This window comes from Eriocheir sinensis, chromosome 2 (genome assembly GCF_024679095.1).
Source record: "Eriocheir sinensis breed Jianghai 21 chromosome 2, ASM2467909v1, whole genome shotgun sequence".
Lineage (NCBI taxonomy): Eukaryota > Metazoa > Arthropoda > Malacostraca > Decapoda > Varunidae > Eriocheir > Eriocheir sinensis.
Genome location: NC_066510.1, coordinates 18509621 through 18537120, shown reverse-complemented (window position 1 = coordinate 18537120; position 27500 = coordinate 18509621). Strand labels below are relative to the sequence as shown.

At 44.0% G+C, this 27500-nt stretch overlaps 1 protein-coding gene across 1 annotated transcript in view; it reads left to right on the top strand.

Moving 5' to 3' along the window:
- Positions 1 to 5095: 5095 nt before the first annotated feature.
- Positions 5096 to 27500, top strand: part of LOC127000749 (uncharacterized) — a 30909-nt gene continuing 8504 nt past the window's right edge. Inside the window, exons 1-2 of the mRNA XM_050864782.1 lie at positions 5096 to 5270; positions 25584 to 25839. Coding sequence (XP_050720739.1) covers positions 5215 to 5270; positions 25584 to 25839 — 312 coding nt within the window. The 5' untranslated portion in view covers positions 5096 to 5214. The remainder of the gene's footprint in view (positions 5271 to 25583; positions 25840 to 27500) is intronic.

Here is a 27500-nt window from a genome sequence, read left to right as displayed (position 1 = left end):
TTTTGTTTTATTCTTTACTGTCGATTTCCTTTATAGTTCTCGTTTCCATCCTTGATTTTCTTACACCGTTTTCGTTTTTCCTTTTCTCCTTCCTTCGTCATCTCGGTCTTTCTTCTTTTTTTTATTTCATTTATCATGTTTCTCTCGTCCTTTGCTTTCATGCCGGCTTTCTCAATCGCCTGTTCGCTTTTTCCCATTTTTCGTCTTTCTCCTCTTCCTTCTTCTCCTCTTTGATCATCACGGCCTTGCTTTTAATTCCATTCTCCTCTATTATCTCCTACATTCTCCGAGATATATGACATTTTCTTTCCTTTCTTCACCGCCCGTCCGTTCGTTCGTTTTCCTTTCCCTTCCATTTCCTCTCGTTTCCCTTTCCTTTCTTTCTTTCCTCCTCCTCTGTCTTCATCTTCTCCACTTTATCTCCCATGCATCACGTTCAATTTTCCCTGTTTCATTCCTTTCCCTTGTGCCTTCAACTCTTGTCTTTTGCCTTCGCCTCCCCCTCCGCCGTGTGAGAGCAGCCTGAAGGGACAGATAGGTAAGGGAGGAAGGGAGGACGGGGCAAGAGTGGGGGAGGCGGAGGGCAGGAGGCTGGACGCAGGCTTTTCAGATGGTGGGTTGTGATTGGCTTGGCGCAGCGGGACGCCCCTTGTGATATGTATCTAATATGGGGCCTTTGGTGCTCCTATGATATTGCCGCTTCTGCTACTCCTACTGCTACTACTGCTACTACTACCTTCTACTTCGTAATTTACCTTATCTTTTTTCATCATACCATTCATTATCTTCTTCCTTTTCTTATTTTTTCTTCTCCTCTTCCTCGGTCTCGTCCTCCTCCTCCTCCTCCTCCTTTTCTCTTGATAGGATATTTATTCCATCTACTACTACTACTACTACTACTACTACTGCTACTGCTGCTACTACTACTACTACTACTACTACTACTACTACTACTACTACTACTACTACTACTGCTTTTTACTACTACTATTACTACTACTACTGCTGCTGCTACTACTACTACTACTACTACTACTACTACTATTACTACTACGGTCACGAACACCAAAAATACACACGTACCATCAATACTCCATCAATCATCATCATCACCACCATCATCATCATCATCAAATCCACCAACATCACCACCATCATCATCATCATCAAATCCACCAACATCACCACCTGAACCAATATCATCACCGCTACTACCACCAATATCACAACCACCACCACCACCACTACTACCACCACTGAGACCACAATCAACATATTATTCAAACGTCTTCCCTTGACCAGACCATAATCCTCCCCCTCCTCCCCCTCCTCTTCCTCCTCCTCCTCCTCCTCCTCCTCCTCCTCCTCGACAAAATATACGGAGAGGACTTTGGGTCGCTTCGATGTGTCTGGGGCGGACGAGGTAATAAGAAAGCTTTCACAGGAGGGGGGCGGGGGAGAGAGAGAGAGAGAGAGAGAGAGAGAGAGAGAGAGAGAGAGAGACTGCGTCGTTCACAGCCGGAGGGGAAGGAGGAGGAGGAACAGGAAGAAAAAGAAGAGGAGGAGGAGGAGGAAAAAGAAGAACAGGAGGAGGCTAGTGATAAAATGGGAGAAAGAAGACCCAGGAAATAAATCTCTTTTAGCTTCGGATCTAAAATGAAAGGCACGGATGGTATATTATTTGAGCTGTCAATTATTACTTTTGGAAGTGCAACATTTCCTAAAAGTTTAGCAAAAAAAAAAAAGTATTTTGAGAAGTTGCCAATTAAAAGCAGGCATGAATTTACTCTCTCTCTCTCTCTCTCTCTCTCTCTCTCTCTCTCTCTCTCTCTCTCTCTCTCTCTCTCTCTCTCTCTCTCTCTCTCTCTCTCTCTCTCTCACACACACACACACACACACACACACACACACACACACACACACGTCACAAACCTACACATAGCGGCGAAATCCTGAATATGATAAGCAGAAAGAGGAGGAGGAGGAGGAGGAGGAGGAGGAAGAAGAATTGGCGTAACATGAGATGGAAATGAAAACTTACGAATTCGCTGGTACTTTCCTCCCTCATTCAAACACACACACACACACACACACACACACACACACACACACACACACACACACACACACACACACACACACACAAACAAACAATCAAGCACAATAACAAACACCGAGCGACAACGATTACAGCTCCATCTAATATGCACTAAACCGCCGCGGCAAAACACACAAGCACATACAATAAAAATACACAAATTAGAGAAAAAGGATTAGCACCACATCAATTATTATGAAAACAGTCACAAAAAAAAGAACGTATAAATGACCATGCATATTTATCTAACACCAAACACTGCAGCACACCTCCCACGCAAAAGGACTTATTATAAACACCAACAGCAGGGAGGATTAAGTTAAGGAGTTTATTGATGCTGACTCTGCTTTTTTCTCTCTTCGTTAACTTATACAGCAACGTTGAAAGGAGCCTCTATTCCTCAAACACAAACATGGAGTCCAAAGTAAGGTGTGTGTGTGTGTGTGTGTGTGTGTGTGTGTGTGTGTGTGTGTGTGTGTTTGAGAGAGAGAGAGAGAGAGAGAGAGAGAGAGAGAGAGAGAGAATGGGGTGGTAGGGGGTTTAGATTCAGTTTCGTGGTGTGTTTACATAGACTTCTGTGTGTGTGTGTGTGTGTGTGTGTGTGTGTGTGTGTGTGTTTCTAATTAACCATGGTGTGACCTTGCTCTGAAGTCGTGGTCGGTAGCCAATACCCGCCCCGAATCAGGTTGGAGTTGTTTGGAACCTCACACCCACCCACCCACACACACACACACACACACACACGACTCCACACTGACACCCGGTACCCATTCCCTGCCGGGTGGACACGGGGTACAGATGTCCATTCGTCTCCACCCCGCCCGAAAATCGAACCCAAGACCACACGGATATGAAGTGAGGGTGATATCCATTGCACTACAGAGCTCCATGTGTGTGTGGGGGGGGGGGGGGCGTCTAAAAATAACAAAACATAAATAACGATGAATAAAAATAAATAAAAGAAGGGATGGAAGGCCTAAAAATCGCCCTAGCCCCCCCTCTTCTCTTTTTTTTTTATCTCTCAAATGGTTGTTAATCTCTCCCTAACGACTTCCAAATGGATCGCCGCGGCCCATTCGAGATATTGGAAATGGCTAAAAAAAGAGGAAGGGAGGAGGAGGAGGAGGAGGAGGAGAAGGAAGAGTACATTATGATCGGTCTTCCAAGGTCACTCGTTGGGTAGAGGTTCATTCAAGGTAGATATGGTCGGTACTTTTCTTTTCCGAGCGATTCTTTTACTTATCTTTGTCCTTTAGCGTCTTAATCGAGGAATATGAGCATGAATTTTTTTTTTACAGCAAAGGAAACAGCTCAAGGGCTTAAAAAAAAAAACAGTAATGCAAAAAAAGTCCGCTACTTACTGCCCCTAAATGATGGAAGGAAAAGCAATCGGTACCTACAAAAACATTCCATACAAACACTCCTTCTAGCTCAGTGCTGATCCATTGATGTTGTTTAAAGATTTTGTCCCTTCGTGATAGACCGCTGGCCTTTATCGGGTGACGGCCCGTAAAGAGGGTGGCGACAGACCGACTCAATAGGGTGACGTCACGCAACCAAGTCTGTCGATGAGGACTGGCGCACCTCTGACCGACCCATTGCCTCCATTACCCGCTTCACCACGTTTACAGCCCCGCTTTGAATCACCTTTAATATAACACAGTAAACAAAGGTACACGGGAGAGGACACTTGAACAGGGACACTTAGAACAGGAACACACCTTTACGCTTTGAATCACCTGTAATATAACACAGTAAACAAAGGTACACGGGAGAGGACACTTGAACAGGGACACTTAGAACAGGAACACACCTTTACGCTTTGAATCACCTTTAATATAACACAGTAAACATAGGTACACGGCAGAGGACACTTGAACAGGGACACTAAGAACAGGAACACACCTTTACGCTTCGAATCACCTGTAATATAACACAGTAAACAAAAGTACACTGGAGAGGACACTTAGAACAGGAACACACCTTTAATTCGCTCTTTATCAGTATTTGTTCTCATTTCGTCTCATATTTTAACCCCAAAACAGAAGAATATAAGCGAATAAACAAACGAAAAACAGACCTGCAACTCGTTTTCTTTGTCCTCATTTTCCTTCCCGCATTAACCCCAAACTGAAGAATATTTTTGTTTCACTTCTATTAACATTTCATTACGATTTTTGTCCTTGTTTTTTCCCTTCTTTCCTCCCTTTGAACAATTTATGACTGTCCTCCTCCTCCTCCTCCTCCTCTTTGTGATTTTCATTTTCAGGGGGACACGTAGGAATAAAATTTAGAGATGACAATGGAAGCTGCGTGATAAAACCTATGGATGATAAACACACGGGAAACACACGCACTAAACTTTCTCTTCTTTTCTCTCTTTCTTCTCTTTTCACCGCACACCTCAATCCTAAAACAAAGGAATAAAGGAGAATAATCACACGAGAATCACGCCTCTAACTACCAGTCTCTTTCTTTTCCTGTCTTTCCTCTCATTTCGAATCTTAACCCCAAAGTAAAAAATAAAGGAGAAAACTGAATAATAAAACTGAATAAAAACTGATTAAACGAAATATTCCTAAACTGTAACTGAAGGAAATCTGAAGAAAACCGAAGAAAAAGAGAAAATACACATATGTTACTTTGTCTCTTTCTTCTCATTTTATTCCACATCTTAATCCACTGACGAAAGAATAGAAGGAAAAAGAATCAATGACGTCAACCCCATCATACATATCCTGTCTGTAGCTCATCGATTTCTCACCCACCTTCCAAACCTACAACTCCTCATCCTTTTCTCCCTCAGCTTTCAAACCTACAACTCCTCATCCATTTCTCACTCAACTTCCACCTACAATTCACCTCAACCATTTCTCCTTCAACTTCCAAGCCTTCACCTCATCCACTTCTCCCTCAACCTCCATCTACAACCCAACTCATCCATTTCTCCCTTATTATCCACCTCCAACTCATCTCTCTCTCCCTCTACAGGTAAACTGGTGCCCTTCGTCGAGTACTGCGTGAGCCATGCGTCCGTGCTCACCATCCTCGTCATCAGCTTCGAGCGCTACTACGCCATCTGCCGGCCGCTGAGAGCCTCGTACACGTGCACCAAGATGAGGGCGTGTACCTGCATCCTCTCCATCTGGGCCGCCGCCGTGCTGCTCTCCAGGTGGGTGGGGGGTAGGGGGGAAGAGGGTGGGGGGAGGTTGTCTGCGTGTGGAAGTGTGGGTGGGAGGGGGTCTTGTGTTTGTGTGGGTGGGAATAGGTGGTTGTGTGTGTGTGTGTGTGTGTGTGTGTGTGTGTGTGTGTGTGTGTGTGTTCATTGTTGTCTTTTTTTTTTCTAATCTGTTTCCGACTTACTTTCATTAGTTGCTCACTACGTCTCTCTCTCTCTCTCTCTCTCTCTCTCTGGACCCCCCCCCCTCCCCCGCCCTTCATCCCAATCACCCTTTCTTTCCATCACCATCAATCCCAATCATGCTGGAATTGACTTCTTTACCCGATCCTCTTGCCATGCCGTAATTCTCTCTCTCTCTCTCTCTCTCTCTCTCTCTCTCTCTCTCTCTCTCTCTCTCGCTTGTTTTTTTATATTTATTCTATTTTTATACAGTTTCCGTGTTTGAATATTTTTTTCCATAAGTTAGTTTGTCGGTATATCAATTTATGTCTGTCTGTCTGTCTGTCTGTCCTTCTTTGTGTTTGTCTGTCTGTTTGTCTCTCTCTCTCTCTCTCTCTCCCTAATCTCCGCCCACTGCTCCTTCCTTCCTCTCCGTCTCCAAGTCAATGGTTGAGTCGCGATCCATTAGTCATTAAGAGGTAATTACCCGAGAGATCCATTAATTGCACTACCAAGGATAATTACTTAGGACTCAACCATTAATCTAGTCAACTATTTTTTTTTGGGGGGGGGGAGTCCTTGTGTGTGTGGGGGGGTGAGTGTGTGTGTGTGGGGGGGTGTCTGTGTGAGTGTGTGTGTGTGTGTGTGTGTGTGTGTGTGTGTGTGTGTGTGTGTGTGTGTGTGTGTGTGTGTGTGCCTCGTTCTCTCATTCATCTCCTTATGTTTCGCTTTGTTGATGATTTTTTTGTCACATTCTTGTTTACACTTCATTATTATTTTTGTCCTTCCTCTCCCCCTTCTTTTCTCCCTTTCGTGCAATTTGTGACTGTCCTAATCCTCCTCCTCCTCCTCCTCCTCCTCCCCTTCCTCATCCTCCACCACCTCCTCCTCCTCCTCCTCCTCCTCTTCTTCTTTCTCGTTGTGATTTTCATTTTCCGGAGGACACGAAGGAAGAAAATAAAGAGATAAGAATGGAAGCCGCGTATTAAAAACTGGGGATGAGGAAATGAAAGAGGAGGCGGAGGAGGTGATACAAAAACTATTCAGGGTCCATAAACTCTATACATTTAGCTTGTGTCCTCCTCTTCCTTCTCCTCCTCCTCTTCATTCTTCTTCTCTTCCTTCCTCCTCCTCTTTCTTCTCTTGATCCACTTTCTTCCTTTCGTTGTCCATTTATTGACTTTCTATTATTTTTTTGCAATCTTTACTTACTAAAATCTATATATCCCTTTATTTGTCAAGCTATGCATATCTATTTCGACCTATCTATCTATCTATCTATCTGCTTAACTCTCTCTCTCTCTCTCTCTCTCTCTCTCTTCCTGACACTTATTATCTTCTCCACTCATTGTAGTAAGTGTCTTTCATTCTCCTCCTTTTGTTTCCTTCTCTCCTTTCCTTTCTCTCCTTTCTTTCGCCTTTTGTTAAGTGTCTCCTTTCCCAAATCAATTTCCTTCCCATCCTTTACCTTTTTTTCCATTTTAAGCTCCTCCCGTTTTCTTCCTTACAATCTATTCTCATTCTTCTTCTCTTATACGCCTCCCTCATCTTCTTCATTGTTCCTTCCCACCCATCACTTATTCCCCTTCTCAACGTAAGTCTTTTCTCCCCATCTTCTCGTAACAACTTCTCCGTTCTTGGCATCTTTCTCATATCCTCTTTTATACACATCTAATATATACATGTATGTATGTATGTAATATATCTCATCCTCTTTGTCCTTTCTCCCTCTTCTTTCACCTCCATTCTCATCTCATTCCTCTTACCACGCCATTTCTCTCTCCTTCCTCTCTCTCTCTCTCCGCAGCATCCCTCTTCCTCTCTCTCTTCCTTTCCCTTCCCCTTGGCTACTCACACCCGTCCCTCCGCCCGTCACTCGCCCATCGCTAGTGACAAACAACCTGGCAGCTCATTCAGTACCGATTATTCCTTCGCGGCAAATTAATGAACCTGTAATGTGTACCTGCCCGCCCTCCCTTCCCCTCTCCCCGCCTGCAGATGAGCTGTAAATAACCCACTCGCTCGCTCCCTCACCTGACGCAAGAGAGAGGAGAGAGAGCAAAGGGATGAAAGTGTTTAGCTCTGAGGGTTGGTTACTTTTATCATCGCCCGACTTGAAGTGGTGGTGGTGTTGTCGTTGTTGTCCGTCTGTAGGTGTGTCTGTCTTTGTTTGTCTGTCTGTTTGTCTTCTTGCACCGTTAGTTTGTTTTTTTAGAGTAATGGAAGCAGCTCAGGGGCAAAAATAAATGAAAATAATAGAAGCCCGCAAAAGTACTGCTCCTATAATACAACTACTGTTTTTTTTTTTTTTTACAGCATTCAAGGGCGTAAAAAAGAAAAGAAAACAATAATGGAAAAAAAAGCCCGCTACTTTTTTTACTGCTCCTACAATACAATAATGCCTTGGAAATGGAGCTATATCTTGTCGCCACGATCTGAGGATTAGTTTTATTGCCGTCCGACTTGAAGATGGTAATGATGTCTTCGTTTTTGTATGTCTCTCTGTCTGTTTGTCTGCCTGTCTGTCTCTGTCCGTCCTGCTACAATAATACCTCAAAAACGGATCTATATCTTGCCACCAAAGTCATGCGATAAGATCATTGAGCAAATATCTCAAAGTAATTAAGGTTTAGCAGTAATCTGATAAAAAAATAAAAAAAACTGACAGAATGATTGCCAATGAATGATGAAAAGCAAACTGAATGAATGACTTACAGCGCCCATATCTGTCTGTCTATACGTATGTCTGTTTGTCCTGTCACTAAATTCATACCGTAAAATCCTCGGGGGAATATCTGAGTCATTGAAGTTTAGTTGTAATACGGTAAAATAATAACTGACTAAGAGATTGGGAATGAAAAATGAAAAACAAACAGAATGGGTGACTGACAGCGCTCATATACGGTTTGGGAATGAAAGATGAAAAACAAACAGAATGGGTGACTTACAGCGCTCATATACGGTAAACTCCTACAGTAAAATCCTCGGGGGAATATCTGAGTCATTGAAGTTTATTTGTAATACGGTAAAATAATAACTAAGAGATTGGGAATGAAAGATAAAAAACAAACTGAATAAATGACTTACAGCGCTTATATATGTCTGTCTGTATGTCGCCACCAGTTCATACGGTAACATCCTTGGGTAGTTAGATTGATATTATAAAACACTTTCGCTTCTCCCATCAACTATTTTTAAAGGTCAAAGAGGGGATCAATCGGGTTCTAATGAGTGTTTCTTCAGGTGCATAGTACAGAAGAAGGGATAAACTACCACCAGGGTCATAAAACTACTCTTGGAAATACCCAAAACTCCTACGAAAGCCTTGTCAAATATGTAAACTCGGGCGACAAAATGTTTAGTAATACTGCCCTTGGAGTTTAGAAGTAATCCAATAAAAATAACTTACTAAATGAACGAATGCGAATAAGAGATGAAAAAACAAACTAAATGAATGACCAACAGCGCCCATATTAAAATTCCGGGCTTGTATTTTGAGGGCAGACTATATGAGGCCCATGAGGGTGACCACTAATGCCCCGGTACTTCACTGGGGAGAGGGGGTGAGGGAGCCATTACCCTTTCAATGAATTACGATAAAAACGGATTGAATGAACGATATTGCCTATCTTCAAAACCAAAATATCGGTCAGTATAGCGGACGATACGTACTCTTTGCAATATGGGGTTTTTTTTTATCAGTTATGTTTGTTGTACATGTAGGAATGGGACAGTATGGAGATAGTAACAGTGATAAGAGTAGTAGTAGTAGTAGTAGTAGTAGTAGTAGTAGTAGTAGTAGTAGTATAGTAGTAGTTGTAGTTTTTTTGTTGCTGTTGTTGTTCCTATTACACTATTGTTTTCTTTTATCCCCTTATCGTACCTTACTTCCATTGCCACATCGCTAAGTTCTCTCCCCTCCCCCCCCCACCCCCACCATACACACCCTCATGAATAAGTACAGAAGAAAAAAAAAGTTGTGATATCCAGTTTCTTCCTCATCTGTCGGCCTCACGAGAAGACTATTCATCAGGACACGCTACTTAATCAGCACCAAAGTAGTTCACGAGAAGCAAAAAAAACAGGTATGGCAGAGGAGGCAGATCGAGAAAAAAAAAAAAAAAGAAAGATACAAAAAAAAAAGCCAAAGAGGGTTTTAGAGGGGATTAAATTTTGTCTGAGAGGATCGGATTGCGTACCTGGCCTTTTTTTTCGTGAGGGTTGTCAAGGCGAGGGTGGTGAGGAGGCGGGTGAGGTTAACCAGTGTGGAAATATTTCTTTTAGAGGGAGAAGAGATGCTGGTGTGGATAGATTAGGGGAGTGTGTGAGAAAGGGGACTAGATATCTATTTTGGGAGGAAAGGGAATTGGGGGAGATGGTAAAAGGGGAGAAAGAACGGCAGGAGTTTTATTTTAAGTATGGGGAACATGACGAAGGGAAAGTGGAGTGGGACTGTGTGTGTGGGAGGGGATGAGGGAGGTATTGAGAGAGAGAGAGAGAGAGAGAGAGAGAGAGAGAGAGAGAGAGAGAGAGAGAGAGAGAGAGAGAGAGAGAGAGAGAGAGAGAGAGAGAGAGAGAGAGAGAGAGAGAGAGAGAGAGAGAGTAAAGGGAATAGAAGAGAGATTTTCCAAAATATGTGTTTCTGAAAGGAGTGTAAGGAAAGGGAGGGAGGGGAGGGAGGTGAATGGTACACTATTTTTTTCAACCAAGAGGAGGAGGAAAGTGTTACATACAGGAAGGGGAGTGAGGGAAAGTGCTTTTTTGTCGCGGAGGAAGGAAAATAATGTATGGGGGGAGGGGGAGGGGGGACACGATGTACTGCTGATGCTAGAATAAGGGAGAGGAAGGAAAGCAAGCAAGTAGGAAACGAGGAAGACAAGATTAACAAAAGGAAGGGAAGGAGAGAAGGACGAAGGGAAAGCATGTTGGGGAGAAGGAAGAAAGGGATAAAGGAGGAAGAAGGGGGAGGACGTGGAGTGGATGCTTAGGTCAACAGACATGATAAGTTATAAAAATTCATTATCAGCAAGAAACCACAATCAATGCAACACTGATAATTAACGGCTATCACTCTCCTTTTAAAACTTTCCTCCTATATTTTCTTTCAATTTTCTGTCAGTGTTCCTTTACGCCTGAGTTCCTTGACCCCGCTGAGGACAAGAGGGTCTTCAGGTAACGACTAATGGGTTGTTAAGGTGAGCTTTGTCGAGAGGAAAGTGAGAGTATCCAAGTGGCTGTCTGGGAACTATTTTTTACTGGGTCAGTGTGTGTGTGTGTGTGTGTGTGTGTGTGTGTGTGTGTGTGTGTGTGTGTGTGTGTGTGTGTGTGTGTGTGTGTGTAATACTGTCTGCCAGTCTGTGGGTCTACCTGTGTCTGTTTATATCTGTCTGTCTGTCTGTCTGTCTGTCTCTCTGTATGTCTGTCTGTCTGTCTCTCTGTCTATCTGTCTCTCTGTCTGCCTCTCTCTCTCTCTCTTTAAAACACGAAGATAACGAAAAAACTAACATAACTGAACACACACACACACACACACACACACACACACACACACACACACACACACGAGTACATGAGGCCATTTCCAGGTCCCTTAGCGTCTTGGCGTCCGTCACTCCCTCGTAAGTCAGTGGCTCGAGGGGAACTTAGACCGTCTGCCAAAACCCTTGCGTCTGTTGTCCGCCCCCCCCTCCCCCCCCTATCTCCGGTTGCTGTTATCCCCCCCATCAATCTAACCCTTTACTCTGACTGTCTGTTTGTCTGGCTGGTTGGTTGGCTGTCTGGGTGGCTGACTGGGTGGCTGGCTGGCTGGCTGGCTGTCTGGTTGTCTGGCTGTCTGGTTGTCTGGCTGTCTGGTTGTCTGGCTGGCTGGTTGGCTGGCTGTCTGGTTGTCTGGCTGTCTGGTTGTCTGGCTGTCTGGTTGTCTGGCTGTCTGGTTGGCTGGCTGTCTGGTTGTCTGGCTGTCTGGTTGTCTGGCTGTCTGGTTGGCTGGCTGTCTGGTTGTCTGGCTGTCTGGTTGGCTGGCTGTCTGGTTGGCTGGCTGTCTGGCTGTCTGGTTGTCTGGCTGTCTGGTTGGCTGGCTGTCTGGTTGGCTGGCTGTCTGGCTGTCTGGTTGGCTGGCTGTCTGGTTGGCTGGCTGTCTGGTTGGCTGGCTGTCTGGTTGGCTGGCTGTCTGGTTGGCTGGCTGTCTGGTTGGCTGGCTGTCTGGTTGGCTGGCTGTCTGGTTGGCTGGCTGTCTGGTTGGCTGGCTGTCTGGTTGGCTGGCTGTCTGGTTGGCTGGCTGTCTGGTTGGCTGGCTGTCTGGTTGGCTGGCTGTCTGGTTGGCTGGCTGTCTGGTTGTCTGGCTGTCTGGTTGTCTGGCTGGCTGGCTGGCTGGGTGGCTGACTGGCTGGCTGGCTGTCTTTCTTATTCTCTCTCTCTCTCTCTCTCTCTCTCTCTCTCTCTCCAATACAACTTTTCTTTCTTCCTCACTTTTGTTTGTTTATTTTTTCTCTTCTATCTTCACACTTATTAATATATTTACTATTACTGTTATTTTATTTACTTTATTTATTATTGTTTCATCCGTTTCTTCCCCCTTTGTTCTTTCTCCATTTCTCTCTTTTATTTACTCTGGTCAGGCCATAACCATTTTTCTGTATTATATGCTTTTTTCATATGACCGCTGACAAACAAACAATATCTCTCTCTCTCTCTCTCTCTCTCTCTCTCTCTCTCTCTCTCTCTCTCATACACACACACTTTCGAACCCCATTTTTTCCCTTTTTATCTAATCCTCGTAACTGTCCCATTCCTTTTTTTCCCTCGCCATCCCATCACCACCTCCACCATTACATCCGTCACCTGCAACCATTACTCTCCCATACACCACCACCACCACGACCACCACCACTACCTCCTCCCCCCTCACCTCGCCGTATAGCACCTGGCGGAGGTAAGCACTGACAGGTAGAAGACAGCCTACAGCCCCGACACATTCACATCTTAGGGAGGGAGAGAGAGGAGGAGGAAGGTAGAGATTTACAAGAAGAAGAAAGGGAAGGAGGAAGAACGGGGAGGACAAAGAGGCGATGCAACGGAAAGAGGAGGAAAAAAAGGGGAAGCAAAGAGGTTTAGATGAGGGGGAATAGAAGAAGGAAGGAGGAAGAGGGGATACAAGGGATAAAGGAGGGGAGAAAAGACAAGGAGGAAGAGGGAGGAGGACAAGGAAAAGAAGCAAGGGATAAAGAAGGGGGAGAGAGAGGAGGAAAACGAAGGGGGAGAATAAGGACGCAATGTTAAAGATAGGGAAGGGAAAGAGGAGTAAACTGGATAAGGACGAGAAGGTAAATTTAATGATAAGGGAGTGGAGGAAAGAGAAGGAGGGAGAGAGGAAGAGAGCAGAGGAAGGAGACGAGAGTGGAAGAGGGTAAATAATATGTTGGTAAAAGAGAAAGGAAGGAACAGAGAAAAAGATGGTTTGCCGGGGAAAATTGATAAGGAGAAGAAACGCAGGCAGGAGAAGGTTGTTAAAGAGGAGAGAAAAGTGCTAATAAGTGAAAACTGAAGAGGAAAATATAAATAGGCGGCAAGGGAGAAGAGGGAATAAGAAGCAGGGAAGAAAAAACGAAAAGGACTTATGAGAGCGAAGAAAAGATAAAAATGAAAGAAAAATGAATGCAAAAGGAAGGGAAAGGTTAGGCGAAGGGAAGACAGGAAGAAAAAGGAATGAAAGAAAAAGGAAAAGAAAAGCATAGGGAAATCAGGAAGGAAAAGGAAAGGAAAGAATGCAAAAGAAAGGGAAAGGAAAGGCGAAGGGAAGACAGGGAGGAAAGGAATGAAAGTAAAAAGAAGGAAAAGAAAATGCAAAGGTAAATCAGAAAGGAAAAGGAAAGGAAAGAATGCAAAAGAAAGGGAAAGGAAAGGCGAAGGGAAGACAGGGAGAAAATGAATGAAAGTAAAAAGAAGGAAAAGAAAATCAGAAAGGAAAAGAAAAAGGAAAAGAAAAGCATAGGGAAATCAGGAAGGAAAAGGAAAGGAAAGAAAGAATGCAAAAGAAAGGGAAAGGGAAGGCGAGGGGAAGACAGGAAGAAAAAGGAATGAAAGTAAAAAGAAGGAAAAGAAAAGGCAAAGGTAAATCAGAAAGGAAAAGGAAAGGAAAGAAGGAATGCAAAAGAAAGGGAAAGGAAAGGCGAAGGGAAGACAGGAAGAAAAAAGGAGGAGGAATGAAAGTAAAAAGAAGGAAAAGAAAAGGCAAAGGTAAATCAGAAAGGAAAAGGAAAGGAAAGAAAGAATGCAAAGGAAAGGGAAAGGAAAGGCGAAGGGAAGACAGGGAGGAGGAGGAGGAATGAAAGAAAAAGGAAGAAAAAGGTTGGGGAAAGGATAGCAAAGGGAAAACAGGAAGTACATAAAACGGGATGAATGAAAAACGAAGGGAAATAACCGTAGACTTTCTTGGCGGGCTGGATGTGGGGAGAGAACGGATGGGAAGTGAGAGGAATGCAAGAGGAGTAAAAGAAGGAGGAGAGAAAAGTGTGACGAGACTGAAGAGATGAAAAGACGGCTTACGGCGCGAAGAGAAACTGAGCCAATGGAGATGAGAGAGAGAGAGGAAGGATAGAGGGAATGAAGGAAGAGGCGACAGAAAAAGATGGAGGAGGAGGAAGACGAAGAAGATACGGACGAAGAGGACGAGAAAGATAAAAAGGTCAAAAAGAGGGAACAGGACGAAGAGGAGGAGGAGGACGAGGACGAGGAGAAGGATGAGAGGAACAAGGGGGACGAGGAGGAGAAGAGAGGAAGGATGAGGAAGAGGAGAAGAGTTAAAATGAAGAGAGAGGAGAGATCAATGCATATAACACTTGTCAGGAGGAGGAGGAGGAGGAGGAGGAGGAGGAGGAGGAGCCAGAGGTGATTTATATTCAAGTCACAGGAATGCAATACACGGAAGAGCATTCTCAGCCTCGATAGAGTCCCTTACAGAGGAGGAATTGGAGAAGGAGGAGGAGGAGGAGGAGGAGGAGGAAGAGGAGGAGGAGGCAAAGAAGATAAAGAAAAAGAAGCTTCATCCCCATCACTCCACTAGTAAGCTTTTGAAAATTCTGCTGTCATCAAGAAAAAGACCTCCTCCTCCTCCGCCTCCTCCTCCTCTTCCTCCTCCTCCTGAGTGGTTGGTCACGGGTAATCTCTGTCCGGGGCCTTTGGGACAGATGCGATAAGAACTAATTTGCAATCAAAACAACATCATCACTTTTCCTCACGAAGCCACTGTTGGAAGGGGGAGGTGAGGGAGGATAGAGGCGGGAGGGGTACGCAAAAAGGAGGGGTTAGTAGGGAGGAGGTGGGAAGAAGAGAGGGGAGAGGAAGAAAGTGGGGCATGTGAGGGAGGGTAAAATGGAGAGGAGTGGAGAGAAGAGGGAAATTGAGGGGAGAGGAAATGGAATGACTAACTAGGGGAAAGGAGGAGAGGAAATGAAGGGAGATGAATGGGTGTTAAGGGAAGAGAAAGAAAGGGAATGAACAGCTAGAAGAATCGGAAGAAGGAGAGGGAAGGAAGGGAGGTGAAGGGACGTAAAAAAGAAAGGAAGCAAGGGAGGAAATGAGTAGCTAAAGAAATGGAGGAAGGAAAGGGAAGAAAGGGAGATGAAGGAGTGTAAAAGAGAGAGGAAGAAAGCGAGGAAATAAGTAGATAGACAAATGGATAAAGGAGAGAATGGAGAGAGATGAAGGGGCGTAAAAGAGAGAAGGAAAAAGAAAGGGAGTTAGCAGCAGGAGAACGTTGTGGAATGAGAAGGAAAAAAGGGAAAGAAAATAGTGATGTTGAGGAGGAGAAGGAAGAGGAGGAGGAGGAGGAGGAGGAGGAGGAGGAGGAGAAGGGAGGATTGATGGAGGAAAGATGGAGGTGCTGACTTGAGGAGATGGGAAGAGCATTACAGAGGATCAGGAAGAGAGGTTTTGGGGCAAGATGTGTGAGAGAGATGGAAGGGAAGGAATGGTAAAAGATTTGGGAGGGGATGGGAGGGCCTGAAGGTGATGGAAGGGGAGGAAATGGTGTTTGGTGTGGGAAGGGATGAGTGTGTGTTAAGTGTCTAGGTACTGGAAGGGGAGGAAATGGGGCATGGTGTGGGAAGGGATCGGCAGGTGTGAGGGGAATGGAAGGGGTGGATATGTAACAAGATATGGGAAGGGATGGGCGAGTGTGAGGGGGTTGGAAACAGTGGAAATGGTGCAATGGTTTGGGAAGGAATGGAAGGGGAGGAAATGGGACATGAATTGGGATGGGATGGGTCGGTGTGAAGGGCATGGAAGGGGAGGAAATGGTACATGAATTGGAATGGGATGGGTAGGTGTGAGTGGGATGGAAAGGGAGGAAATGGGACATGAATTGGGATGGGATGGGTCGGTGTGAAGGGCAGGGAAGGGGAGAAGGAAATGAGGAAGGAGCAGCTGGGTATTGGGAAATGGATGCAGGAGTAATGGAGTCTTGGAAGCAGGGGAAGGAGAGGATGGGAAACTGCACGGCTCATCTTAAGATTACTCACCGGCAGACTGACTGACTGACGGACTGACTGATTGCCTGACTGCATAACTGACGAGCTGGCCTGTTAGCGCGCAGAGATTAGAGGGGATGATGACAGAGGATATGACTGCTAATTGAATACTGACTGACTGACTGACTGACTGACTGAGTTTGGTACAATTGCTAAACGTACTGGATATAGAAGGCAGCTCCAGAAATGTTGTATTATACCAAATAGAACTACTCTACGTCACAGATAATTGAGTGAAAGACCAACAAACGAACAGCGGGACGAATTATAAAGTTGTGAAGGAGCAAATGAAGGACAGAAAGAATAATAACAAAGGAAATTCAACGGCATATTCCTAAGACTACTGATCACCCGCCATATTGGTTAAAAAGGCGATATTCAAAAAGTTAACCGTCATTCAGTCAGTATTTATAGGATTTTCAAAAACATTAAATAGCTTGAGAAATTCACCAAAGGATGTTCTCATATGAAATTAGGGACTATATCAATTCAGATTTTTAAAATTTTTTAGCAACAGACAAAATAAAACATGTTACAGACAAACAAACAGACAGACAAACAAAGACTATTTCCTTAACGTAAGTAAAGAAGGAAGTGGGAAAGGAAGAAAGGATTTAGGGAAGGAATGAAGGAAAGAAAGAAGGAAGGAAAGAGAGAACGAAAGAAAGGAACAAATAAAAGAAAGAACGAATGAACGAACGAACGAAGGAATGAAAAAGCGAACAGAAGAACGTAGAAGGGAGCAAAGAGAGGAAAGGAAGAAAGGATTTAGGGAAGGAATGAAGGAAAGAAGGAAGGACAGAAAGAGAAAACGAAAGAAAGGAACAAATAAAAGAAAGAACGAATGAACGAACGAACGAAGGAATGAAAAAGCGAACAGAAGAACGTAGAAGGGAGCAAAGAGAGGAAAGGAAGAAAGGATTTAGGGAAGGAATGAAGGAAAGAAGGAAGGACAGAAAGAGAGAACGAAAGAAAGGAACAAATAAAAGAAAGAACGAATGAACGAACGAACGAAGGAATGAAGAAGCGAACAGAAGAACGTAGAAAGGAACAAAGAGAGGAAAGGACAGAAGGAGGAAAGGAGAATAAAAAGAAATAAGAAAATTATGACTAAAAAAAGTAGGACAAAGAACTGTAGAAATCAAAATCAATAAGACAAAAAAAAAAGAAACAGAGAGAGAGAGAGAGAGAGAGAGAGAGAGAGAGAGAGAGAGAGAGAGAGAGAGAGAGAGAGAGAGAGAGAGAGAGAGAGAGAGAGAGAGAGAGAGAGAGAGAAAGATAGAGAGAGAGAGAGAGAGAGAGAGAGAGAGAGAGAGAGAGAGAGAGAGAGAGAGAGAGAGAGAAGAGGCTTATACGTTAATTTGGTAGTAACGCTCCTTCGCTTCCTGACTAATACCTCTCGTCTTCCTTGTACCCACTGTGCCTTATACAGGAGGAGGAGGAGGTAAAGAAGAAGAAGAAGAAGATGATGAAGAAGAAGAAGATGATGAAGAACAATAAGAAGATGAAGAACAAGAACAAGAAAAAGAAGAAGAAGAACAACAACAACAACAACAACAACAAGAAAAAGAAGAAGAAGAAGAAGAAGATAAATTAAGAAGGAATGGAAAAGGAGAATGAAGGAGTAAGTGGGACAGTGGGATGACGAAAATTTGGAAAGGAAGAAGACACTGAAGAAAAGAAAGGAAAAATAGAAGGCGAAGCAAGAGCAGGAGGAGGAGGAGGAGATGGGAGATGTATGAGCCACTGTAAATCAATCCGAGACGCGACTCTCTCTCTCTCTCTCTCTCTCTCTCTCTCTCTCACACACACACACACACACACACATATCTGTCCCACTGTCCTAATACTGTGTGTGTGTGTGTGTGTATGTGTGTGTACGTTACATAAGATGCGCTACATACATCAACGTACACATAAAACACACATTAGAAAGATAAGATAATATACAGAGCAGTTATATATTTAATTGCCCGTGAAAAACAACCGTGAACACACACACACACACACACACACACACACACACACACACACACACACATGCGCGCACATACTTTCTACGCGTAATCCAACAAAATATAGAAGAGAGAGAGAGAGAGAGAGAGAGAGAGAGAGAGAGAGAGAGAGAGAGAGAGAGAGAGAGAGAGAGAGAGAGAGAGATGAAGCAGGATCCCAACACGTGGATTGAGGGCATCTTTCCTTTCCTTTTTCCTCCCTCCCTCCCTTCCTCTTTACCTTCTCTCTTTACCTTCTCTTCCTCTCCGCTGGTTTCCCTTCACTCCCACTCGATTCTTTGTTCTCTTCGCTTTTTTATCTTTTTATCGCCCGCATCACTACTAGCGAGGACGATAATAGTGTTCGTCTTTCTCCGACTGTCTGTCTGTCTTCCTGTCCGTCTGTGTCAGTCGGTCTCTTTGTCAGTCCGTTACCAAGACATTAGAAATAAATAAATGATTAATTAACATCAACGCACCAAATAAACACCGAAACGTCCTTAGCTGATCATTCGGGTAAACTCCCATAAAACGAAGCGAATGATGGCAAATAAATGATAGCGAACTGAATGACTCTTGGCGACCACACAGCAAAACCCGCCAGTGCTTTGAAGGTGTCCAGTAGAGCTGCGAGATGTGCATAAAATTATTAGGATATGGATCGGTATTATAAGACACTTTCGCTTCTCACATCAGCTATTTCTAAAGGTCAAAAAGGGGGTCAGTCGGGTTCTAATGAGTGTTTCTTGAGGTTCAGAGTACAGAAGAAGGGTCAAACTACCACCACGGTCATAAAACTACTCCTAGAAATGCCCACAACTCCTACGAAAGTGTTGTCAAATAGGTGTTCTTGGGCGGCGAAATGTCTTATAACATGACCCATGGTCCCACCAAGTCCCTGAGTGCTTTTAGTGCATGGGGTGCCTGGGATGCGGTGCGGCGCAGATCAGGAGTGCTTGATTTCAGGTTCTTGGCCCAGCCCCTCCGATGAAATTCGATAAAAACTGACTGACGGATGGCGGCCGCCTTCAAAATAAAATTCGGGCGAGCGCTACGTGTTGTTTGGAAACACCGTTTCATTTTTGTTGTTGACTCACGAAACCACTACTTCCGGAAATTCAGAGTGAGGTAGATAGACAGATAAATAGAATAATAAATCAAATAAAGGTAGATAGGTGTAAATACATACATATCCATAGAGATAACCCGAGAGAGAGAGAGAGAGAGAGAGAGAGAGAGAGAGAGAATCTCGTAAATCTGTTATGTAGACCAAGGCGCCAGAAACGTTCAACGGGGGACAGAGATTAATTAGGAAAATCTCTCTCTCTGTCTGGATAAAAGTCATGTCTAATGGCAATAGTATATAATTCGGAAAAAAAGAGTACATAAACAACAACAACAACAACAACAACAATAATAGTAATAATAATAATAATAATAATAATAATAATAATAATAATAATAATAATAATAATAATAATAATAATAATAATAATAATAATAATAATAATAATAATCATAACGGGAACAATAACCCTAGTAATAAAACACCACTTCCCCTCCCTGCAAGGTGAGGGGAAGAGGGCGATCCTGAGCTATTTTAAGACGAGGGGGAAAGGAAAGTGATAAAGGGGAGGAGGAGGAGAAGGAGGGCAGAGGAAGATTGGAGGGGAGGTGAAAAAAATATAACGATCATTAGAAAAGGGATAGGGAAGGAATGAGAGAGAGAGAGAGAGAGAGAGAGAGAGAGAGAGAGAAATAATGACGTTGTTATTAGACCGTATCAAAAACGCTAATGTAGAGCAGAACAAACTTGACATGATGTAAGACTGAAAGGTGAAGTGGTAGATGGAATTTAATGTCAGGACGTGTGCTGTTCTGAGTGTAGGAAGAAAAAAAATAATATCCCCCATAATAGAGACACGTTCAAAAAAGGAAAAAAAGACAGTAAAGAAAGATATAAAAGTATAATAATGGAACAATAAAGAAGTCTCTCTCTCTCTCTCTCTCTCTCTCTCTCTCACCACAATAATATGTACTACCAGCATCAGGTTACGTAACACACACACACACACACACACACACACACACACACACACACACACACACTCTCTCTCTCTCTCTCTCTCTCTCTCTCTCTCTCTCATCCCTCCCCCTCACCCCCCCACCCCAACGCACAAGGGCCCACAGCTTCCAAAGAGACCAGAATGTAAGAAACAGGTCTGAGTCACGTTCCGAGGCCCCTGGTCCGTCCATTCCCTTCAGCGTAAATGCGCGTATAGCCTCCCCGGGGGGCAGAAAGGGAAGAGAAAGGGGCAAGGAAAGAGTAGTGGGCGGACGCTGGGTACAAGTGAATTACCTATGAGAGGCATGCCATACCCCTGGGGAGGAGAGGGGGAATGGATGGAGAGGAAGGAAGGGAATGACGGTAAGGTGGGAAGGGAAGAGTGGGAGAAGGTGAGAATAAGAGGAAAGACGGAGGGAAGGAGGAAAGTGGTAAAGGTGGTGGTGGGGAGGAGAGGAAAGATGTAGGAAAAAAGGAAAAGGAGAGAAAAGAAGAGGTAGGGAAAACATGAGAGGATGGAGAGAAGAGAGATGGAGGTAAGAAGGAAAAAGAGGAGAGGAAAGTGCGGGGAGAGGAAGATATGGTGAGGAAGAGGGAAGTGAGGAGTAGGAGAGAGAACGGAAGGGAAAGACGGAAGAAAGTGGACAGGGAAGGGTGGGAGGAAAAGGTGAGGAGAGGAAAGATGGAGGGAAGGAGGAGGAGAGAAGGGGTGGGGAGGAAAGGAACAATGGAGAAAAGGAGGAAAGGAGGGAAAGACGGAGAAAGTTGGGAAGGGAAAGGTGGGAGGAGAGATTCTGTGTAGATGAAAGAGAAAGAAAAAAAAGAAGGAAAAAACAGACAGGTTTAAAAAAAAAAGTAGTATAAAATGCGTATCACTGCGGACATTAAGGAGAAAATGGACTCTGCGATAAAGAAATGACCCAAACGACAAAGAGATTAAAAGAAAATAAAGATAGGTAGCACGAATATTAATTAATGGAGGAAAAGGTTCATTAATATTCATCTCTCTCTCTCTCTCTCTCTCTCTCTCTCTCTGTGTTTGTAAGTCTATTTTTTTCTTTGTCTACCTAATTACACACTCTCTCTCTCTCTCTCTCTCTCTCTCTCTCTCTCTCTCTCTCTCTCTCTCTCTCTCTCTCTCTCTCTCTCTCTCTCTCTCTCTCTCTCTCGTTCCCCTCCATTGAGCGTGCCCGGATGGATCGCTCGCCACACAGCTGCTGATTGAGATGCAAATGTATGGAGGGAGCACAGGAGGAGGCGGGTAAATAGATTGAGATAGAGAGACTGATAGAGAGGGATAGATACAGATCGATCTTCTCACGTTTTGGCAGATAGATAGACAGAGATAGACAGAGACAGACAGATAGGGATGGTAAGCTAGATAGACAAATACATACATACATACATAGTTATACATAGACAGGTACACGTAAATAAGATACACATAATAACAAGACAGACAAGCAGACATCCAGAGAGAGTGGTAAGTGGATAGCTATGGTCAAGGTGTGTGTGTGTGTGTGTGTGTGTGTGTGTGTGTGTGTGTGTGTGTGTGTGTGTGTGTGTGTGTGTGTGTGTGTGTGTGTGTGTGTGTGTGTGTGTGTGTGTGTGTGTGTGTGTGCTACAGAAATATCTACGACCTACGAAATCATAAAATATAAATCAGGACTTTTTTTTCTTTAGTTTACTCTTGCATAACGATTCTCCTGTTTCTTCTTTTCGTGTTTTCCCTCCTCCTCCTCCTCCTCCTAATTCGACCCTCTTCTTCTCACCCTCTCTCCCTACCTCTCGCTTTCCTTTCATCAGCCTTATCTCCCCTCCTTCCTTTTTATTGCCTGTTGCCTTCATATTTATTCTCTCCTTTTCCGCTTGGCTTTACTTCTGCCTCCCTTCATCAGCTTTTCTTCCGCTCATTTCTCTACCCCTTCATTTGCTCTTCCGGTTAACTTTCTCTCACTTTCATTTTATCTGTCTGTCTGTCTTTCTGTCTTTCTATCTGCCCGTGCCTGTTGGTTTTCTATTTGTCTCTGTTTATATGACAGTGCACTTCTTGTCTATCGGCTTGCTCTCTCTCTCTCTCTCTCTCGAACATAAAACGAATGAATCTCCCGCCCCTTACACGATAATTGAATGTCATACGGCCACCTCAACGAATGAACGTAAACCACGAGTAACACCGCTCCCGCGTATATAAAGCTAACGATTAATGGAAGGGTTTAAGGCTGAATACTCGTAGCCTGATCATAAGACGGAGGAGATGATATTCCCTGTTGCAGCAGAAAGGATCGAGTGAAATATTTATCGACTTATCTCGGAATATACTGACCTAATACAGCTAGATGAATTTTCAACAGATCGTATTAGCCGAAGGGGAGGAGTTCATTGACGTTAAAAAGCTTATCACGACCCACTGGAAGGACATCATGAGGCAGAAATGTGAAATACGTGTTCGTTAGTGTAAATACTTTTATTTTTAATCAAGGGAAGTTTTTTTTTTGTTGTTGTTGTTGTTTTTACAGCAGAGGAGACAGTTCAAGCGCGTAAAAAAAAAAGAAAACAATAATGAAAAAAAAGCCCGCTACTTACTGCTCCTGTGGTGAAGGTACGTACAGGTAGGGGAGAAGGAAAGACAGTAGGGGTGTACAGATGTATGGTGTAGGTTCGTTAGTTGTTCTGGTGTGGTTATTGTTTATCGGGCACCTTATTTGTATACCCCGGGCGTGCTGGGGGTGTGTAGAACCTTAAACAAATAAATCAGTCACCTTCAGGGCTCCGGGACAATCAAACAAAGGTGATACTGAAGTGTGCAGTTAAACAGGAGGCCTACCAAAGGCTGACCTATTTAGGGTTTTAGGTTTTTTTTATAAGTCTGGAGCAAAGAGTCAATGTAGGCTGATCATATCTCTCTCTCTCTCTCTCTCTCTCTCTCTCTCTCTCTCTCTCTCTCTCTCTCTCTCTCTATCTATCTATCTATCTATATTTTTATCTATCTACCTATTTTATCTATCTATATCTATTCAATTAATTTATCTAGCTCTATCTAGCTCTAACAAACTATCTATCTGTCTGTCTATCTATCTATCTGTACATCTTTCCGCGTTCCCTCTCGATTTTCAATTACGTATAGCGCCCATAACACAGACTCATCTTCCCTTTAGAATAGTTCCAACGAAATCAGTATGCCGCACCTCGTTCCATATAAGTTTTTACGAGCCACTTGTACGGGTTATTAGATACGTCCAACTTTTAACTTTCGCCTTTAATGATGGGATGGCGCAAACACGTCAGGATATAGGTAGTTGGAGGTAAGGCAAGTGGAATTTAATGAGTGTTAATAACGGTTTGCAAGCTGCCGTTGATTTGGTTAGAACTGAAGTCTCTTGGTAAAGGAGAGATTGGAACCCGCCGTTTGTTGATTCTATTTCCCTTCGTCCTTCACCTCCTTTTCTTAATCAGCCTCCTCCTCCTCCTCCTCCTCTTCTTCTTCTTGACCCTTGCCACTTACTATTATTGTGCCCATTAATCAGGTTTAGAGAGAGACTTGACCTCACAGTGATCCTCCTCCTCCTCTTCCTCCTCCTCCTCCTCCTCCTCCCCTCGTTTCGTTCACCTGTTCCTCCCACTTATTTCCTCCTCCAACTCCTTCCCCTCCTTTTCCCTCTTTTCTTTCCTCTATCATTTTCTACTCAATCTGTTTCTATCACCTGTTCCTTCTCCATTCCATTCCCTCCTCCTCCTCCTCCTCCTCCTCCTCCTCCTCCTCCTCCTCCTCTTCCTCCTCCTTCACCTATACTCGGTCCTCCCTTTTCTTCACCTTTCTACTCTTTTCATTCGACTTTTTTACATCTAAATTTTCACTCCTTTTCAAACCTACTAGGCTCTTAAAAGTGACCCCTCTCTCTCTCTCTCTCTCTCTCTCGTACATATCACTTAAGTACTCCTCAGTTTCTTTTATTGTCTTCTTCATAACGTATAGTCTTTTTTTTTTCTTCTTTCTTTCCTTGGACTTCAACATGTTCCTAAGAGTAGCTGAGAATTAGGGTAACTTTGTATTCTGTAATTTGGTGATACCCAGTGGCCATACTAACTTTTCTATTCTCTCTCTCTCTCTCTCTCTCTCTCTCTCTCTCTCTCTCTCTCTCTCTCTCTCTCTCTCTCTCTCTCTCTCTCTCTCTCTCTCATACGCAAATAACCACACTTTTTTTATCTTCTTTCTTAAATTGTGTTTGGGGGCATTTTCCTAACTCTCCCTCGCTCCTTCCACCCACACGTATTCCTGCATGAGCTGTTCTTCAATGCTTCTCCTTCCAGGGTTTTCACGCTCCCTCTGCCGCCCTCTCCACGTTTCTTTGATGCTTTGATTCATGTTTCGTTGATATTTCTGCCACTCCAATTCCCTTCCTCGACCCTTTTATGAATGCTTCTATGGCCCCTTCTCTTCTCTTCCCCTAACACGCTTTCTTTTTTATCACTAACACTCTCTCTCTCTCTCTCTCTCTCTCTCTCTCTCTTTGTTCCTCTGCCTCACCGACCCTCTAATCACCATCACCCTAACCTAACCAACCACCGGACAATCAGGGATGGGGTATTCATATTCGGTACTCGAATTCGAATATATTCAAATGCAGTATTTGGTTCATTTGTACTCGAAGTATTGTTATTAGTAATCAAAGAACTCCTACTCTCAGTCGAATGCGTGGGGAAAGTATTCGGATACGTCGAATTATCTGACGAATAATCGTGAATTCAATGAGTTTGTGCTGCTCACTCAGCGTCGGTACTGAGTGCGGACGGGTGAGATGTCGTTGGTACCTAATCAGTGAGCAGCAGTGTTCTGTCAACCACGTGACAAAACGTTGTTTGAGGTTCAACGTGTGAGTAAATAGCTTAATGAAATCGTAGAGCCAGGATTCGGAGCGTGGATTTGTGATCTCAGCTTTAAGGGTAAATTATGCTAATGACCACTTTGGACTTTAATTCTGCTTACATTACTGACTACATAACTATTACATTGTTGAGAGGATGAGCCAAGTCATAGTGCAAAGACTCCAAAGAGAGTATTCTCAAGAAAATTATTCATGAATGCTTTCAGGAATGCTCACGTGTTGAATTTGTATTTGCATTCGAATTCACAGTATTTCTTTGTTTCGTACTCGTATTCTTAGAAATTTGAGGTACTTATACTTGAATAATTAGCTCTTATTCACTCTGTCCTTGCATACAACCTACACTCCCATGCTGGTGATGACTAAGTACCACTTCATTAGTCATCTATCTAATCTCTGATAACTTGACCTATGTTCCACACACCTTGTTTACAGTCCCACGCTGCTGATGAGAACGTGTACCTGTTCGTGCTCTTCTGTTATATCTATGTTCCTTAAACCGATACCAAACCAACGTAACCCAACCCCTGTACACCCCATACTCCCATGATGGGGATGAATAAGTACCTCTCCGTGCCTAGCTTGTACCCTATCTTTGTCATTTTAACCTTCACCAACCTATCCTCCACCAACCTAGCCTTCACAAACCTAACCTAACCCTCTCCATCCCACAGTCCCATGCTGGTGATGAGCAAGTACCTCTTCGTGCCCTACGCGGACGGTACGATGGTGCACGGCTGCTTCACGGAGCTCACCTCCTTTTGGTCGTGCCTCTACATCAATGGAGTGACCACTGTGTTCTTCTTCGTGCCGCTCGTGCTGCTCGTGCTCCTCTACTTGGTGATCGGCCGGAGCCTCATGCGGGACTCGGCCTCGGCGGCGCTCCAGCATCGCAAGATTGACCTGCCCAACATGAAAGCGCGCAAACAGGTGAGGGAGGTAGTGAGTGCGTGGGTGATGGCGTCTCTATCATCAGTAAACATTTTAGCGTCTTCTCAAACCATCAACTTTTTACCCACACCAACCCACTCATGTTTATATCTTCTTTTCTTTAGGTAGTGAGTAGGTGATTGTGTCTCTCTCACCAGGACATATCTAAATGCCTCTCTGCCTGCACTTAACTTCTTAACTTGCTACTTAAACTTACTTAACTTGCGACAAACTCTTTCAGGAGGGGAGAAGCATCAAGGCCTCACTCTATAAATTCGATCAAGGCCTTTCGAGCTCTTCCTGTTGTTGTTTTTACGGAGGAGCCAGCGTGTTGCGAGCATTGATTTATATAATACAGTTTACCCTTGGGCTTCCTCCTGCACAGTAAATATATAGTGAAGGCGCTCAGACAAGGGGGGAGAGGGCGTGAGTGAGCGAAGTGAGTGGCGCCAGGCACTCGTCAATACACGTCTTATGGTCTCCTCACACCTGCTCTTTGGCATCGCATATATTTCATAACTTCCCGTCCTACCCGTCTTTTGCCTGTCCAAGTTGAAGGCGCGCCAGAGTGTCAGGGGAATGGCGTCTGGCACTCAAAACAACCCGTATCGAAGTGCCATCTCACATCTAGTCTTCCCCAAAATCTTGCACTTCTTCCTCGTCGAATATATTTTACCTCCCTGAGCGGCTCCCTCCATTTGCGTGTCCGTCAGTGAGGCGCGCCAACGGGAAAGACGAAAATAAGGACCTGTGAAGAACCTGCCATTCAAAACTACAGTATACATGGCTACATTACAGCCTTCTCACACTAGTTCTTTCTCGCAGCATGTATTTCAGCTATTTTAAGTCTGTCCTTTCCTTTCCTTTGCTTGTCCAACGTAAGGGCGTGTGGACAAATAAGACTCCACTCCTCCTATTATTTGTTATCCCCTCCATGTATTTATTTTACGTTTTCCCAACTGTTTCCATTGCGTGTATAACATAAATCCTCGTAAACAGGTGAAGATGGAAGGAAGGAAGGAAGGAAGGAAGGATGGAAGGCGGGAAGGAAGAAAGTAATGAAGGAAAGAAGGAAGGAAGGATGGATGGATGGATGGAGGGAAGAAAGGAGGGAAGAAAGAAAACACCAATTGAAGAAAGAAAGAAAACACGTAACAAAATTAAAGTAAAAAGTAAATAATAAAAAACATAAGAAAACGAAATTATAGGAAAACACTTTAGAGGAATGAAGAAAAGTGAACGACAAAACATAACAAACAAGAAAATAAACGAAGGGAAGGAGAGAAAGGGGACAGGAACACACACACACACACACACACACACACACACACACACACACACACACACATACACGAGCGTTACGATACAGGCGATAGATTTTAATTATTTCAGTCCAGAGGGTTTTCAGGGTTTCTTTTTCATCCTCTCCGCAAACTCTCGGCCGAAAACTGCAAAAAGACTGAAACAAACTGCCCATTAGTGTCATTCCCACGAGAGAGAGAGAGAGAGAGAGAGAGAGAGAGAGAGAGAGAGAGAGAGAGAGAATCATTATAGCTAGGGAGATTTACGACAGATGAACGACCACTACGTCTCCGCCTTCCCCATCCTTACAGACAGCAATCACAGCCCCCCCCCCCGCCCCTCGTTCCCCCTCACAAAGA